We start from the raw sequence: 17,598 nt of genomic DNA, 5'->3' as shown, positions 1-17,598 counted from the left end.
GTACAATTTATCATAAGACCATGAAATAATTTCAAATAGGACTCCCCCAAATATACTGGCAATCCCCATAGATTCTTATTTATGTACCCTTTGACTGGCCACTGGCCCTCTAGGGTCCTCTTCTATCAGTATTCCCTTCCTCAGCCACTGCTGCCTATAATTCGCTTACCCTCACACATCTGCTTTCACTAGGTAACTGCTACTCCGGTGCTTGGTTCATAATTTAATATTAACATGATTTATCCATCTTTGGATTTACCCCTCCCATGAAATCATGAGCACCGAAGAGGCAGGGACCAGTTTTTAATTGTCATTGTGTCCCAGAACTTTAAAGGGTGCTGGTATAAACAGGAAACTAATCAAGTTTCTGAAGGAATATTTACTTGTCTGTATTTTTTTTTTAATACAACTATATGAAGGCAGCTGCTGGCTCCAGTTAATTCCTCTAAATATAAACAATATCCCAAGCAGCCATTATGAACAATCATTTAAAGCTTAAATGTTTCATATGGGTAACTTATGTTCCATAGTACCTATGATGATATCAACAAAGTGTAGCTTTGGGTTTTTTGTTTGTTCGTTTGTTTTTGTTTTTTAAACCATCAACAGTTCAAGGAACTCCCCCATCCCCTGGGCAATATTTAGAAACAAAATCAGTATAAAGTCCTGATCTCCAGGTTCCTGAACAATTGTCTAGCAATGTCTCCTCTTTTAATGCTACAGACAACTGCTTTCTAGCTGCATGCATCCCACCAGGAATTTTACTATTTCCCATCAGGACCCGGCACAGTTCTACTGCCATAAAACACAGGCTCAAACATTTTTGTGTCATGGGACCTTTTGTGAAACTAAGTCCAAAATTTCTTCTCTAGAAAATGCACGTATCTCTTTCACCCACCCATAATTTTGTCAACATTTCAGGGAGCTAATGGACAGCCTAATACCCAAGCATGAAATCCAAGAAGATCCAAGGACCCAGGTTTAAATACCAAGGACCTAGGTTTAAAAGTGGTGTTTCTAACAAATTGTGATTCTTACATATGAGAGTAAGTTACAACAGATAGGGAGAAACATAGTATGAGTCAGGAGTAGCCAGATGATCTGTTCAACTAATATGCTTCAGACAACTTAGGCTAACCAATTAGTATGTGCATCAGGCACACCCAATTTCCATTTCCTTCACTGAGCTCTGGGCACTAAACACTGGACAATCCTACAGTGGATCTTGGAATAAAGAGACTATTGATCCTAGTATAAAAGAAAGAAGAACACAGAGTCGAGGGAACAAATAAGGGACAAGTGTAACAGAATGGTTAAATGTGTGAGCTCTGAAGTTGGTCTAAGTGTGAACCCTGTTCTGCCACTTCCTCCCTGTGTGGCCTTTAGAAAACTACTTACCCCTTCAGAGCTTTGGTTTCACTTTTTATGAAGTTGGGAAGGTAATACTATCTTCCACATGGGGTTGATGTGAAGATTAAACACAGTACTGACACAAAACAAATCCTAAACATTTACTATTTTTACTTACCTGTTTAGGGAAAAGAATCTAAGCCTAGGGATGTAAATCAAGAGAAATAACTGTGACACAGAAGTGTCTCAAAAAAAGTCTCTAGTTTTAAAATAAAAAAACCCATAGTTACCAAAATAAAGAGGCTTAGAAACCATACAGTGCATACAATGTTAGAAAAGTGAGAATACTTTAGTGGTTATCTGCTCCAGCCATGCAGCCTACAGGTGAGAAAACTGTTAGATGAAATTCCTAAGATCATACTGTAAGTGACACTTGTGGATTTTCTACCAGTCCAGACTTCCTCTCAAAATTGTGTACATGGGGGGAGGGGGGGGGAGAGGACGCAAAAATAGCTCAAAATAGAGTATTTGTTCATTTAACAAATATTTATTAAACAGATATTTATTAAACATAATAAATTACTGCATGTTTATTGAACAAATAGTTACTGAGTACTTACTATACAAATATTTTTTGAACCCGATGAGCTACACATTGTTCTAGGCACCACGGCAGGAAAAGTGAACAAGATTTCACTTGCTAGTGAAGGGAGTGTGATGCATTCATGAACAAATAAATGGTAAATGCTATGAGAAAAACAGAACAGGCTAATAGGGCAGAGAATGAACTGGGTAAAAGAGCTACTAAAGCCTGCTGATCAGGGAAGTCCTTTCTCGGGAGATACATGAGCTGGGACTTTAAGGAGCACTAGGAAGACCATGTCAGGACATGGAGGGCAGGCCTTCAAAAGTGCTGATGCACAAACCCTCAGTCAAGAAGCAGCCTGGGGTGACCCAGGGACAGAGGAAAGAGGCCAATGTGGGAATGTGGGTGAAATACAGTCAAATGAAGAGAATGAGTGGTATGTGACATCAGAGAGGTGGGCAAAGAGTCAGCTCACAAAGAAATTTGTAGGCCACAGTAAGATATATAGACTTCATTCTAAGCAAAACTGGCAGCCCTCAGAGACTGGTTTTAAGCAGGGGAGCAACAGGATCCAAGTCGTATTCCAGAAGATCAGTCTGGCTGCTCCAGGTAGGATAAAGCAGAGAGAGACAAATGCATAAACAAGAAGCCCTATGAGGAGGAGGCTGGAGACCAGAGGAGGGAAGACAGCAAGTGCAGTAACCCTTGACAGAAGAGTCTGGAGGCAGAATAGATACCATTTTTGATAGGAGAGAGAAGTTTTTTATTGAGCTTGGATTCTTTCCTCCCTTCTTCCATCAGCCAGTCTCAGGGGCGCCTGGGTGGCTCAGTTGGTTAAGCCAGTCTCTAGGACATGGACAATGAAGACCCAAGTTCTGAGGGGTACTGGAAAGAGGGCAAGCAAGAACGGCAAAGAATAAGCACAGAACGGAATGGGGAATAGCGATAATGAAAGCTACAGATATTGAGACAGTGTGTCATTGGCAAAAGAACAGACACCCAGTTTAATGGAGCAGAAGAGAGTCCAGAAGAGGACCCACATACATATAGTCATTAGATCTTCAACAATGGTACAAAGGCAATTCAATGGAGAAAAGAGTTATTTTAACAAATGTGCTGGAACCATCGAATCCAAGGTCCGTCTGAAGAAAGAAAGAGAGAAAGAAAGAAACTGGACCTCTATCTCATACCATAAACAAAGTTAACTCAAACTAGATCACAGGCCTAAACATATAACTTCTAGAAGAAAAGCTAGAAGAACATCTTTGTGGTCTTGGGTGAGACAAAGATTATCAAGAGACAATACCAAAAGTTAAGACTCATGAAGAAAAAAATTCATAAATCCGACTTCCCAGCGTTAAAAATTTCTGCTCTTCAAAAGATACTATTAAAACAAATTAAAGGACAATTACAGATTGGGAGAAAATATTTGCAAAATATACAAAGGACTTACACCCAGAGTATTGTTTTGCTTTAAACTCTCAGAACTTCATAATAAAAAAATAACTGACTCTAGGAAAAAGGGAGGCAAAGAGAATGAGCAGAAACTTCCCGAAGAAGACAGAGGGACAGCAAGTAAGTACACAGGCACTCAACACGTCATCAGCTGTTATGGAAATGCAGAAACGAACGAGTACCACCGTCCACCTATCAGAAATGGCTGACAACTTGAAAAGCCTACAATATCGCGTACTACTGAAGATGTGGAGCAAACGTTGTCTCACAGAGCCTATTAGCGAGAGTGCAAAACTATATGGTCACTTTGGAAAATAGTAGGTCAGTTACTTCCAAAATACACTAATAAACACGTAACTCAGCTATCCCACTTCCAGGTAATTACCCAGAAGAAAGGAAATCTTATATTCACTTACAAAAACTTACACAAATCTGTATGTTAAAATTTACTGGGACTTTGTTCACAATCACAAAAAGCTACAGCTAACCCAACTGTCCTTCAAGGAGTAAACACACTAGTGTACCCTACAAGAGACTATCGTTCAGCCATACAAAGGAACTAGGGGTACAGGCAGCCACAGACAAACCTCAAATGCATTACTCTAAATAAAGATGAAAACTCAAAAGGCTATATAGGATATAATTCCATTTATAGGACATTCTCAAAAAGGCTGACTTTGGGAGAAGAAACTTCATGGGCAGGTGCCAGGGGCTGCGGTAGGGAAAAGAACTGACTACTCAGAACAAGGGAATCTGGGGAGGCGGGACAAGAGAGAAATACCCTGTATCTCCACAGTGGTGGTAGTTCACACGCCTGTATTCGGCTGTCAAAACTCACAGGACTGTTACGCTAGAAAGGGTCAACTTCACTTTATATAAATTATACTTCGATAAATCTTTTTGAAATATACAGAATATCAATAATGAATGTGTACTGCTAGATTCCTAATTCCAAATATAAAAAATATAAATTCATAAATGTATGCCTCATTTTTATTATGTTTTCTACTGTCTCTCTTTATTCTGTTGTCCTTGGAAACTAAAGTTTTACTGAAATTAAAATGTGTAAATTAAAAGTTGATTATGTGTAGTAAAATGCAAAACCAGAAAGCGTACAACTACCAAAACCTTAAAGATGATTCAAATGTAATTTGAGGATCATTTCAGAATACACTTTAGAAAATGTTTAAAAATATCATTCAAAGAGAACATAAAATGTGCCCCTTTGGTATGACTTGGTGAAGGTATTCAAATATTTGCTTAATGAATGAAGGAGTAGATGTAATCATTATTTTTAACCATTTGATAAAAGGTTCTAACCTTTTCACAAAGGACCTTAGGAAAACACTTAGGATCACAAATGCATTTTTAGGTAAAAGATTCCCAAACTGATTTCCTAGGGAACTTTGAGGAGGACACACACCAACAGTCCTTTTAGCCTAAGTCCTTAAACCCTGGAGTTGCTGTTTGGGTGAGTCTGCCTCTTCCTGCCCTCCCAGCTTCGGAAGACACAAGGCAAGAGGTCTGGCTACCTGGGAGCCGCTGCTGCTAATAGGGACACTAAGGGCAAGACGTCAGTAAGAGAATCAGAAAAAGGGATGCAAAAAAGAAAAACAAAACAAACCACTAACCAACCAAAAGGGATAACAAAGTGTAAGCTTGCAAGCTGCCCTGAGTGAAACCTGCTTTTCTGTGTTAACTCTTCCACCCAGACCCCTGGACCCCTACACAGGCTCAGCCTGCTGTGCTCTGGTGTGAATGAAGTGCAAATCACAGATCTGGGACACTCTACCTTCTCCTTAGTAGTGGAAGCGCAAAGCCCACAGGCCTTTTACTAAGATACACCCACCCAGACACATTCTGCAACTCTTGTCACACTTTGTGAGCTATGGAAATACACGTATTAGTATTAGCAGGAAGGAGGGAGAGAAGGGCTCCTTCCTCACAGAAAGAAAAAGAATAGCACTTCAGGTTGGCAACAACGAAAGAAAGAGAGAGAGAGGGAGGGAGGAAGGGAGGGAAAAACGGACTAGCTTCTAGAAATTTCTTCTAGGAAAGCTATATAACAGAAATTAACAGAGTATACACCATAAATACAAATTAGAAATCCTGTTCTTTACCCAGGTTTCTTAGGGAGTTCTGAAGTGGAGACAGAGCTAAAAAAAATTACTTAAATATATGAGAGTCTTTGCTATGAGAGAAGGGAAATTACTGCTCTTAGAGCCTCATCAAATTGTAGCACAAAGATTAGATTATGACTGCATCATTCAATAATGTAGCCCCCTGATCCACAATAAATGAATCAGTTAAAAACAAAACAATAAAAGGGTGAGGGGCAGGCATACCAACATATAGAAGAATGTGTAGACTTAGGATATAAAACTCCTTTGGCTTATGTGCAATCACGGGTTGATCATACTTGGGAGAGCAGGTGAGCAAAGCCCTACAACTACAGAAAACCAGCATCCTTCCTCCCCACCCCCCTCCCCAGCCCTTATCCTAGCAAGCTGTGTCCATCACGCAGCCGTGGCCAGCGTATCTCATAAAGCCTTTAAGGTCCGGGCACACTGTCTGGTAAAGACAGTCACAAAGGTGGAGTAACAATCTCTGATGAAACACCAATCTATTTCACAGCTTGTTTTTAAGTTCATTCCCTATTATATACGTTTAGAAAATACCAACAGTAATCAGTTGGGAGAAGAAAAAGAAAGGGAAGCTCACCTACAAATTTATGGGAAAGTATTTATTTAAAAAATAATGTAAAAGCTGAGCTGTTAAAGAAAAAATGTTTTATGCGCAGAACTCATGTCCGAAAACAAAGCACGATTAAAGCACCTCAGTACAAGTGCCTAGCTATAGCTTCGGGCCAATGAAGTAAAATCCTGAGTTTCCTAGTTCTTCCAAAAGTAGAGAGACAGGGCTTTGGCTGCAGGTAATTTTAAGAAATGATCCCAGGACAGGAGTGGGACCTAGGGAAGAACAGAAATTCAAAACAAGGATGTAACCTTGAATTGATGACTACCATGGGCAGCCAGGTGAAACTAGGTCCTGCTGGGACCCTTTGTGGAGTAACGAAGAAAGCACCTCAAAATTGCCCACCAATGGGGCAGGAGGGGGGTCATGTCACTGTTTGCCTGTGTGTCCAGGATGACCCCATGGGGGTAGGTGTAAATACCTCAGCCTTTCATACTGCTCAGGCATAAGTGAAGAGTGGGTTCCCCACCAAGAGCACTTGGAAATGCAAGAGCTTCACAGTGTGGCTGAGGGGGCTGCTGTCAAGCCTGGGGAAACACTGTAGATGTACTGGCAATGGCCAGAGAGAAGCGGACGAGGGAAATGAGGAAACTGCAAGAATGTGGTAGCCCAGAGGGACACCACTGCTTCAGGACTGCGGGGGTATCTGTGCCCCAAGGACAATGGCACAACTACTGCAAAATTAACAATACCTCTAGCAAACCCTTTATTAGCCAATACAGAGGTGGGATGAAAACATGGCTCTTGGATACTTAATATCTTTTTCCTTTAGTTGAGAAAGTGAAGTATTTTTAATTGTATTTCAAATTTTATGTTACTGGAAGCTGTGACAGAACAGGCAGGAACACAGACACACACACACATTTTTATAAATACCTACATATTTGTATCTTCCAGTTTTTTGCCTAATGACTGATTAGTTTAAAAAGACAACAAGAAAAATTACCACAATGGCGTATCTAAATGCCTCTGGAACTTAAAATGGAAGTTTTGAAATCTATAATGGAAAAAGAGGGACATACCTTTTCAAACTGTCATACTGCAAGACCCTCTGCCAAAATGCCAATCTGGAGTGTGTGTGTGTGTGTGTGTGTGTGTGTGTGTAATTTAAGGTCCAATCATATGACAAGGACAATAAAACAAAATGCTAAGAGGAAGAAAAAAACCCCGAAGGTACTGTCTTCCTTTTTTTTGAACTAACTCAAACACATAGGATGATAAAGGCAAAGTCATTTAAATCATTTCCTTAGTAATACAAGTAATATTTAAATAGATTTAATAGTGCTGCTCCAAACCAATGAATTATGGGTTTAAAACCTATTAAAATGTAATGTTTTTTTCCTGAGCTGAGAGGAGAGAGATTTAAATCCACTGAATTTTAATATTTCAGCTTGAGCTGCAGGAGGTAGAGAAAGTCCAAATGAACTATTCCATCAGCACCATTCAAGCATGAACATTTTAATCAGTTTTACTTCCTTGGAGTTCTCTAACACAGTTTACGCTGTCATTCTGAAAGCACTTAACACAGAGAGTGTGAAAAACCACCAAGGCTTGTTATTGCCTTCACAATTGATGGCAAATAATTTTGCAGACTTCCTATCATTAAAATGTCACTGCTAAAAATTGAGGTTCAGCATTTCTTGTGCTAAACTGCATTTTCCTACAAACACCACGGCATACCTGTTCTTAAGGAATTTTTAAGGGTTTTTTTTTTTTTTTAATGCATATTTCTACCTTTTTTTTTTTCCCCTTCAAAGAGTTAGGTTAAAAGAGAGGGTGGAGGGAAATCCAAAGGAACCCCACTTTCTATTTTTACAAGCCAAACGTTTTCTTTTCCAATGTTCGTACTAACAAAACTTTTTTTCCTAATGGTGGCTTCTTTAGTGAAATTCTTTAGTGAAATTCTTATGAGGTTCCAAGCCAGTCTCCTTTATTAAGCATAACCACATTCACACAGCATGTGCTGATTATATAGTGTAATGGATTTAAAAAGCATTTTAAGATAGTCAGATGACTCAATTTAATAATACAGGAAATGAAAACATCATTTCTAATTAGATCATATTACTGATTTAAAACTACAATTTGTGTGCTGTTCCAACAGTGTGATCTCGCAGAGATTCTAATTTAAAAACACAGTGGCTAGTAGGACACATGACAAGATCAGACTAGATACATAACATTCCCTCAGCCCATTTGGGGGAACTCCGGGAAAGCTTCAAGGAAATGTGAGATATGACCAACTCAAAACAACACACAAAATATTGACTGCAGAATACGACACAGGAATTTTCCTAGGTTTTTTCCTTATAAATAAAAGATAAATGATATTTAACTTATTTCAATCTATCAACACTTTTAAACTGAACATGACCTGTGAAAGAAATCATTATAACTGTGTTTCATTCCATTAAACACAACTAGCTTATTGTCAAGAGAACAAGCCGCCTCTCCAGGTTTCGGGCTCACTTCAGCATTTTGCATTTAAACTGCATGGATCACTGGTTTGCCTCATTTACCAATGAAGGTAGAATAATATTGCAGAGTTAAAAAGGTGCTTCATCAGATTTCATTAAATCTGGGAACATTTGCACTTGTCTGGATGGTGTGCATACATATAAAACAGATACATACGTAGTGATAAACAAATGAAGGTCTGTCTGCAGGGGCTTTAGATGGGTCTTTGCCTCTTGGGAGGAAAATTTCATTCCCTCAGTGGAAAAAATCATGGCCCTCTACATTCCCAAAACCAAGTACAAAAATCTAAAATTGGCCCCTCATCACTTTCGGTAGCAAGTCAAAATGGCACCACCTCACAACATAGCCATGCTCAAGGGGACACAGAAGAGCTGGTGCACTGAAAATCCCACAGTGTTACAACTGAAAACTACTGGACAGAAGGCATCACCAGGGCTGGGACAAAGACCACAGAGAAGAGCTGCAGTAGGAATGTTATCAAGTGAGTTTGTAATGGGGCTCTTCCTTCTCACTTGGTTTGTGGCTCCCTATCCCTGCAATCTATTTTTCAGAATAGTCAGATTATGTGACTGTTACTCCATTTCCGGCTCAGACACCAATAATCTGGAATCCCCACCAGATCCACAAACAGCACGTACTACTTTGATAGCATGCGGCTCTACTGAGTGAGTTCTTCAAATTAGTTTTTTAGGTCACAAAATTAAATTTGCTATATTTTAATAATTAAATCCATACATACACAATATGTCTGTCAGTAACTTGGCTACAGTCTAATAAATCATCCTTTCCCTGAGAAAAGGCAATCTGCCATCCCATTCAAAACAAGGTATGGAAAATGAAATAGATATGAAACAGCATTAAAAATATACTTGATGAGTGAAGGGAAGGGAACCTGTTCTGAGTTTTAGATCCTCCCTATTTTGAAGCAACATCCAACATAAAACAATGGGTTTTTGATTTAGATTAATCTCTCCACTGTACTGACAGTAACTAATAAGACTGGGAAAAGAAACAAAACAGCTTTCTGTTTCCCAGAGAAACGGCTGCCAACCAGTCCTAAGGTAGGATGCTACTTGTGTTTTAGCAGTTCACACAAACAATGAACACTAAGAAGCCAGAAATGACCCAGCACGCTCCCCTTTCAGTCCTCCTGCACACATTCTCTCCTTCAACAGCAGACAGTCGTGTAGTGGGTGAGAAATGCAGGTTCTATCCCTGGTGACCTTGGGAGGTCAGGTAACCAAAATACATCCCAATGCAAATACGAGTGCTTCAAGCAAACATGGCTGGAAGAGACATATATACCTAACTCTAAAATGAAAGCTTTTGCAACCTTTTAAAAAATGTAACATGCTGCTATTTTCTGGAGTTTTATGAAATAAAAACTACTTGTGAAATGTATTCATTTCTCATCTCTCCCTCATCCCCAGAGCGTAGAAAGTGTACGACAGATGGGTCTACACGGCTGGTTCTGATTCCGCCTTCTTTCCAAGGGAGCACTTCTGAGGAAATAAAGGTTGCCCCTTCCCATTTATGACGTCGTCCAATTTACTACCAGTATTTTCTTGTGGTCAGAGGGCCACAAAACAGAGCTCAAAATAGCCCATTAAAAAACAAGCCACAATCAGACTAGGACTCCACCACCGCCGCCAGTCATCCCAGAGTTGTGATTTCCTTTGTTAAAAGACAGAGGCATAATTGAAGCAATATCTTCACTTCAGATTGATTATCAGGCGACCCTTATCCGCATCTTCACTCAGCAATTTGAATTTTAATGAAAGTAAATGGAATAATTAGCATTTCAAAGTGTGTTTGATACACTGAGGGGAAAAAAAGAGAAAAGACTTTTGTGTATAATCTATACACAAAAGAAAGTATTTGGGAGGGGGCAGAGAGAGGAAAGTATAGTTGTATTGTCTTCATTAGAATAATCTAAGGAACTGCTTGTACCAGCTGCATAAATAGAGATGTGATATTGTGCTCTTTTCAGCTAAGATTTTTCACCTTTATTATCCCTTAAGTTTTAGCACCTTATTTTATTACTTGTTACCTTCATCTGGAAGAACAAAAATCTAAGCAGAGTTGGAGTGATTGCCCAAACCTATGAATTCCAGCAGGATTTCTATGCAACATTAACGCTACCATCACCAGGAAGAATTTCCTAATTGGGTCACTGATTTTGCCAAAAGGTACATCTTTCATCTAGTATTCCAACTACAAATGGACACTAGCCCTTAAGAACACTCATCACAAAGGAGGAAGAGTAGCTGGGAGATACAAAAAAAAATGTACATTTCACCAAAAACAGTATGAAGGTACTCTATATTTGCGGAAAGATCAAAGAAATCAGGTCATTTTACCATCAGCGCAATCTCCATCTTTCTTTTCAGGCCTAGGCCAGCAACGGGAGCTGATTGCAAAGGAAAGAAATATTATGAAAAACAACTGTCTAATCCCCTTAGGAGAGAATTTCTGGGAACATGTCAACTGGAATTGGTGAGAATGTGATCCAAAGTTTCTGAGGAAGCCATCCAATTTCACATGAGACAGAAGGCAAAGTGCTGAATTTCACTTTGTGGTCCTCTATTGCCTTTTGCCCTTTTGATGGAACAAAATTTAAAAAGAGAGAGCAAGCGAGCGGATGACACACACTAAGATCAGAGCTAAAATGGAAAGGCCACGTACCCCAATGATGGCGTTCAGTTCGGCCATGGTCACCTGCTTGGCTCGTTCCACAGCCTGCACCACTTGTTGCTGGTGCTATAAATGAAGATCAGAAACAGAATACAATTATTTGCTTTCTAGTCAGTCAAGAACAGCTTTTCCTAACATGTCCTCTAACTTCAATTACATGCAAAACAGGATTTAGGGGTCTCCATATTTCAAATAAAAGCCCCCGGTGGTGGCTGACTAAATGTCTAGGGTACACTTGGGTCTCTACTGCAGAGAAGTAAATGGGCAACCAACTGTACCCCCACGAAGGACGCTCCCCTACAACTGGTAGAAGCAGCTTAAATTTTACTTTGATGTCAGTGGTGCACTGTGGCCCAGCATCTTCCGCTAATACTAACAAACACGACAACACAACCCATCCCCCACCTGCTTTCTTTGTACCCCCTTTTCTCTGCCATCTACATAAAAATTCTGAAAAATATTTCCTGGAAGTATTTATTTTTAAAATTTCTCCTGGTAGTTGTTACAGTAAGCACTAGAAGGCCATTTAAAATTAAACATTTACTGTCTTCTGAAAATGTGTAAAGTGTTCATGTTTTAACTCCTGTCATGAAGGGCTGCATATTTAAAAGAGATTAAAAATGTACAACTTTCACTAGCAGTAAAGTCTAAGGACTTCAGGTGTTTCTTCTCCGTGCAACAGAAGACTAAAACCTACAAGTTTCATTTATTTTTCTTCTGGAAAAACTAGGATGGATAGCATAGGAAAATCCCTCCCTCTATCCAGAATTCAGTTCTAAAGAGAATGAGCAAGATCGGAGTATCGGTAATTTGTGTAATATTAAAAAAATGAAGTAGCACAGAAGTCTCTGCAAGGGGGCACTCACCCACTTCTGGACATACACTTGTGTGTACACAAGTACCCCCCCCCAAATATACATATTATTCTCAACTAAATACACTTGAACACTCTAGTATCTACATTCTCGAATTTGGTCTAAAATAGGTCTCCTCTGGACTTTTTTCAACTAGGTTTCATGAATGAAGAGCCAAAAAGACTGTTCTATGAGACAGGCACTCCTCTGTGTGGCTAGGAAGAATCTTTTGACTGATCCTAGTTGAGAAATATAACTAACTTTCTCCACTGATTTGAAGTGAATACGAAGCTTAGCTAGCATATTGCTTAATACACACAAAAAGCTAAGCCATAGATTATATATATGAAATTCCCCTTGAGCTACCTCGTATTACATTTCCAAACTCTCAAATATACCCAGTTCCTGCAATCAACTAGGGTGACCAATATTTCCACCTCCCAGCTATGCAGGGTTAGAAGGGGCGTGTGGAAGTGTGGAAAAGAAAACTGCTTTAGTTACCCACATGTGGTGTTTTCACCCTTGATTTCCTAATAGAAATGTGTATTTTTTGCCTATAATCTAATGGAAAGAAAAATGTCAAACAGATCACTGCATCTTGAGCTTTTAATAAACTCTGAACATTAAACTAGATATCGTTGATTTTTCTCTTAATTGTAAGAGTTTCAAAACAAGGACCTAAGAAACAAACCCAGTCTTTTTTTTTTTTTTTTTAAAGATTTTATTTGAGAGAGCGTGTGCGCACGTGCACGAGCAGGGGGGAAGGGGCAGAGGGAGAAGCAGACTCCCGGCTGGGCTAACCCTAACCCTAACCAGGACCATGAGACCCTGACCTGAGCTGAAGGCAGAAGCTTAAGGGACTGAGCCACCCAGGTGCCCTGAAAGTCTTTCTAGATATCTCCACCCATTCTCTTACTCTTTAATAAAATATTTCCCAAAGTGAAATAACTCATTTCTTTCTCTGTTTGAAGAAAGTAAAAGTCCTAAAGATTTATAAAGACACTAGTAGAGGAACAGACGCATGCTCAATAAAGTGACCAGTAACAGCAGTTTTTCCTCAAAGCTACCCTAACCAGTATGTTAACCTATAAGCACAGAGTTCATGTTTAGATTTAAAGCAATCTAATTGTCAGAGTAGTGAAAAATGGCAGTACTTGGACAACAGAGAAAAAGACAACATGTAGGACGACTCTGGGATTTTTCTAATACTCAAAGTGAGTACATGGATAGAAAATGGTAATGGATTTTCCACCTTTTACTCTCCAACATTCAACAACGGCTGCTCAAAACTTCAAGAAACTGAAAGCCAAAGGACCACACAAACACCCATCCGACACACATATCACTCACTCCACTCATGCATCCATTCAACAAAAGCCTTTTTAAGTTCTTACTGTGTCCAATTTCTGTATATTACTGAAATATTTCCATATTAGTGTAATATCCTCTACTTTATATTACACATTCAAAGAACAGTTCCGTAAGACAGACATGCAGAAAATACAGCTATTAGGGGCCTTTCTACCATGAAGATTGTACAACTCTTGCTTCATAACCTGGACTCCAACTGCCAAGACGTGGGCAAAGATGCCTTAGGGCAGTGGGGTTATCTTTCTGGCTCAGCATTAAAATCAAGCGCGTTTACTGAGAAAAACAGAAACACAGCAGTGAACCAGAACACTGACATCTGATGTTCCTATAGAAACTCTTGCTAAAAAGCTAAAATGGCAATGGAAGTCATGATTCAGCTCCTTCATTTCCTCTCATGGCAGTGGCCACGGGCTAATAACCACATCTGAACTCTACCTGGAGTTCAGGATTTTACTTCCCTAATTCTGCTTACAACTGTGAATCATCTGCTGGTTTAAGGACCTTTTGAACAGAAGCTCCCTAAGGCAAAGAATGCCTCCTCCCAGTGTGCTCTGAAAGCACCAGAAACACCCTGCCACTGCTCACTCAGCCACGTTAGTAACACTGTAAGAAGCGCACCTCAGGAAAGAAGGGGCAAACGATCACTAAAGAAAAAAAATGAACACTCGATGAAGTAGCCCAAAATCCTCATAAACTGACCCAAAGGTAGAATTTTTTTTCCATTTCTGATTTTAACAAATAAGCTCTCTGACTCAGAAAACACAGCAAGTTTTTCACATCTCCTCAGAACCCTGATGGTTTTCCCATTACGTCTGCCATCTCTTCCCCTTTTCTTCCCCTTCCCCATCTGTTCCTCTCCTCCCATTCCACCCTGCATCTCATTTCCTCTCCCACTTCCTGCTTCTCCCCGCTGCCACCTCACCACAAGTGGTGACAGCCACTCTAGCCCCAGTCAATCTGCAGAAAGCAACAGTCCTATGGCCTCTTAGTGCTCAAGCTGCTCCCTCACATAGGGGCTCCGGATTGAACTTCTTCTACCAGCACCACCAAATAAAATGCTACTAAGAATGTATCAGTAAGCCTAAGGTGAGAGAGGGGGCCCCTAACCGGGACTTGGAAGGGGGGGGAAGCCCAATAATTTATTCTTTAAAATACTGCGATTTATAATTTTAAAAAAGAAATCCTTAAAAAAAAAAAAAAAAAAACCTATAATGTGATTATGGTTGTACAACTCTGTAAATTTACTAAAAATCACTAAATTACACACTTAAATGGATTTTATGATGTGTAAGTTATATCTCAATTAAATATTGTGATTTAAGGAATACAAGCATGGATGGGGGCACTAAAATGAAATTCTATACATTAAATCACTTTCCTACTTTCATAAAATTATTTTTTGCATTTTTCAGGAAAAGTCTTAAGAATAATTTTTTCAACAAGAAAGAGACTGAAACAATAGAAGTCATAAGTCCAACAAAGCCTGCTGAGAAACAGACCTTAACAAACCACTAATACATGTATAACAGGTATTTAATGTATGTTTTGGGGAAGAGATGACAATGACCATACCTGCCATGCCCATACTTTAGGGCATGGCAACAGATGTAGTAGTTCCAATAAAAACAAGAAAAAACTGCTACAACTTAGAATTTTTTTTAATACCCACTCCCTCCCTTACCTCCCTTATTGACAAGGGTAAGTAAAGAGGTTAAGTGGGTAAAGGCAACGTTGTAAAATGAAATAGGATTTTTATAATGAACAACATTAATGTTCCTGACATGTGACAAGAAAAAGTAAGCACTTGGAATAATGGCCCCACTACTCCTCAAAGAACACCCAGACATAGAGCATCTTACACTATACAGGAAAGCAGGACATAAAATAATACTAAGGGAGGTTATAGGAAGGAATGCCCAGCATACTTCCTGGAGCATCAGGAAAGGCTTTGTTTTCTTATTCATTCATTCAATTATTTATTAAGAACCTACTGTGCGCCAGGCAACTGTGGCGGGCACTGAGACTAGAGTCATGAACAAGACACTCGGTGAATGAATAACACTCACGAGCCTCGGTAATATCACAACTGGAGGATAATTTCCATGAAGAAAATTACAGGATGCTATGCAATCACTTACCTTTTTTTTTAAGATTTTATTTATTTGACAGAGAGAGACACAGCGAGAGAGGGAACACAAGCAGGGGGAGTGGGAGAGGGAGAAGCAGGCTTCCCACCGAGCAGGGAGCCCGATGTGGGGCTCGATCCCAGGACCCCAGGATCATGACCTGAGCCGAAGGCAGACGCTTAACGACTGAGCCACTCAGGCACCCTACGCAATCACTTATTGGGGAAATACCTAATGGAATCTTAGGGCTGAAGGAAGATTCCCTGTGGAAGCTGACCCAACAACTGAGACATGAAGGATGTGCAAGAGTTCTGTGGATGAAACAAGGAGAGAAGAATCCCAGGCAGAGAGAAGAGCTTGGGCAAGGTCCCTGGAGGAGAAAGGAGCTGTCAAGGAAGAGAACGAACGTGGATGGCTGCAGGAGAAGAACAGGGTAAGGGGAACAGTTGGGAGAGACGAAGCAAGGTGGGACTGAATGCCTTCTCAGGCATGGCAAAACACACATGCAAACTTTAAAGTGGAAGAAATATTCACAAAAAGAATAACAAAGGCAAGCGCCTGAAGTCACATGGGTACGGCCCGGGCATGCTCTCTAGAACCACGTACTAGCGGAAGTGAAATCTGTCAAGGCAGGAGGAGGCCAAACACTGGCAGGCCTTGCATGATATGTGGAAAACTTAGACTTTATCCTGATAAGACATTTTTTTAAAAGACAGATATATTTATTTGTTTATTTATTTGAGAGAGAGAAAGAGAGAGAATGAGTGGGAAGAGCAGAGGGAGAGAGAATCTCAAGCGGACTCCATGCTGAGTGCAGAGCCTAATGTGGGGTTCAATCTCACAACCCTGAGATCATGACCTGAGCAGAAACTAAGAGTCAGATACTTAACCGACTACACCACCCAGGCGCCCCCGGGTAAGACATTTTTTGTTAAAAATGTTAAAGCAGCTGAGTGTTATCAGTTCTGCATTTTAGTAAGATAGAGCTGGGATAGTAAAGAATAGTAAGGAAGCTGGACAACAGGGAGGTGAATCAAGATAGGAGGGAGAGGCTAACGCAATACTCTAGGGTAAAAGATAAACTTGCTTGAACTTGGACCGAACGCCCTTCCTGCTCACAGGACTCATTAGCCACAGGTACATAAAAAGCCACTCACTCAGAACTAGTAAAGGCCTTAGAAATCATGAGACCCAGATGGCAGTGGTGCCCCCAGCACCGTAACAACAAACTGACCAACAAAAGACTCTCCACCTTTCCAAAAGCCTACAGATTTCTAAATGCTGCCCTGGCTGAGCGGACTGGAAGGGTGGCATCGTACACTATCAAGCACAGGCCAAAAGCCATTACTATATCCAACAGATGAGTTTCCTCTGTCACACCCTACCAAGTAGTCTGTCACTCTCTGCTTGATCAGATCCTCTGGAAGGGAACTCACCAGCTCATGCACAAGCGTTTTCTATGTGGGGATAATGGACTCTATCTAATATTGATTCGAAATCTAACTCTCCTAACTTCTTCCCACTGGACCCAGTTTTGCCTCTACAGTCTCCTCCACTGGAGTGCACTTCAAGTACATGAAAATGGCCTAATGGTTGTTTTCACTTTCTCTATTCCAGGTTAAATATCCCCAGGCCACTGGCTTTAGGCCACTCATCCTCTGGCCACTCCTCGGTTGTGTTCTAGGTGACAAGACAGAATACTCCAGGGATGGCTAAGCAGGTCAAATCTGAGTGAAAGTGTCACTCCATGCCCAGTAAGTCAGGCTAAAATCCTACTCGGCCTTTTTTAGCAACTCTACCAAGTGTACTGGCCCCAAAGAAGTTTTAAATTCAAATCAGCCCTTCCTAATGGTATCCCAAGAAATGTTAGTCCCACAAGAAATCAGGTATTACTTAAAACAAAAAAAACCCACCAGGTTTAATTTGGCTA

General features: G+C 40.2%; 1 protein-coding gene across 10 annotated transcripts in view; it reads right to left on the bottom strand.

Annotated features, from left to right (window-relative positions):
• Nucleotides 1-17,598, bottom strand: part of LOC118538037 (transducin-like enhancer protein 4) — a 141,926-nt gene that overhangs the window by 82,532 nt on the left and 41,796 nt on the right. For 7 of the 10 annotated variants that reach the window (XM_036095832.2, XM_036095833.2, XM_036095836.2 and 4 more), the window contains one exon: nucleotides 11,309-11,383. The exons of the other annotated variants lie outside the window; for them this stretch is intronic. In XM_036095832.2, coding sequence (XP_035951725.1) covers nucleotides 11,309-11,383 — 75 coding nt within the window. The remainder of the gene's footprint in view (nucleotides 1-11,308; nucleotides 11,384-17,598) is intronic. 10 annotated transcript variants of the gene reach the window in all.

This window comes from Halichoerus grypus, chromosome 14 (assembly GCF_964656455.1).
Source record: "Halichoerus grypus chromosome 14, mHalGry1.hap1.1, whole genome shotgun sequence".
Taxonomy (NCBI): Eukaryota; Metazoa; Chordata; class Mammalia; order Carnivora; family Phocidae; genus Halichoerus; species Halichoerus grypus.
This window is presented reverse-complemented; position numbering and strand designations above follow the sequence as displayed.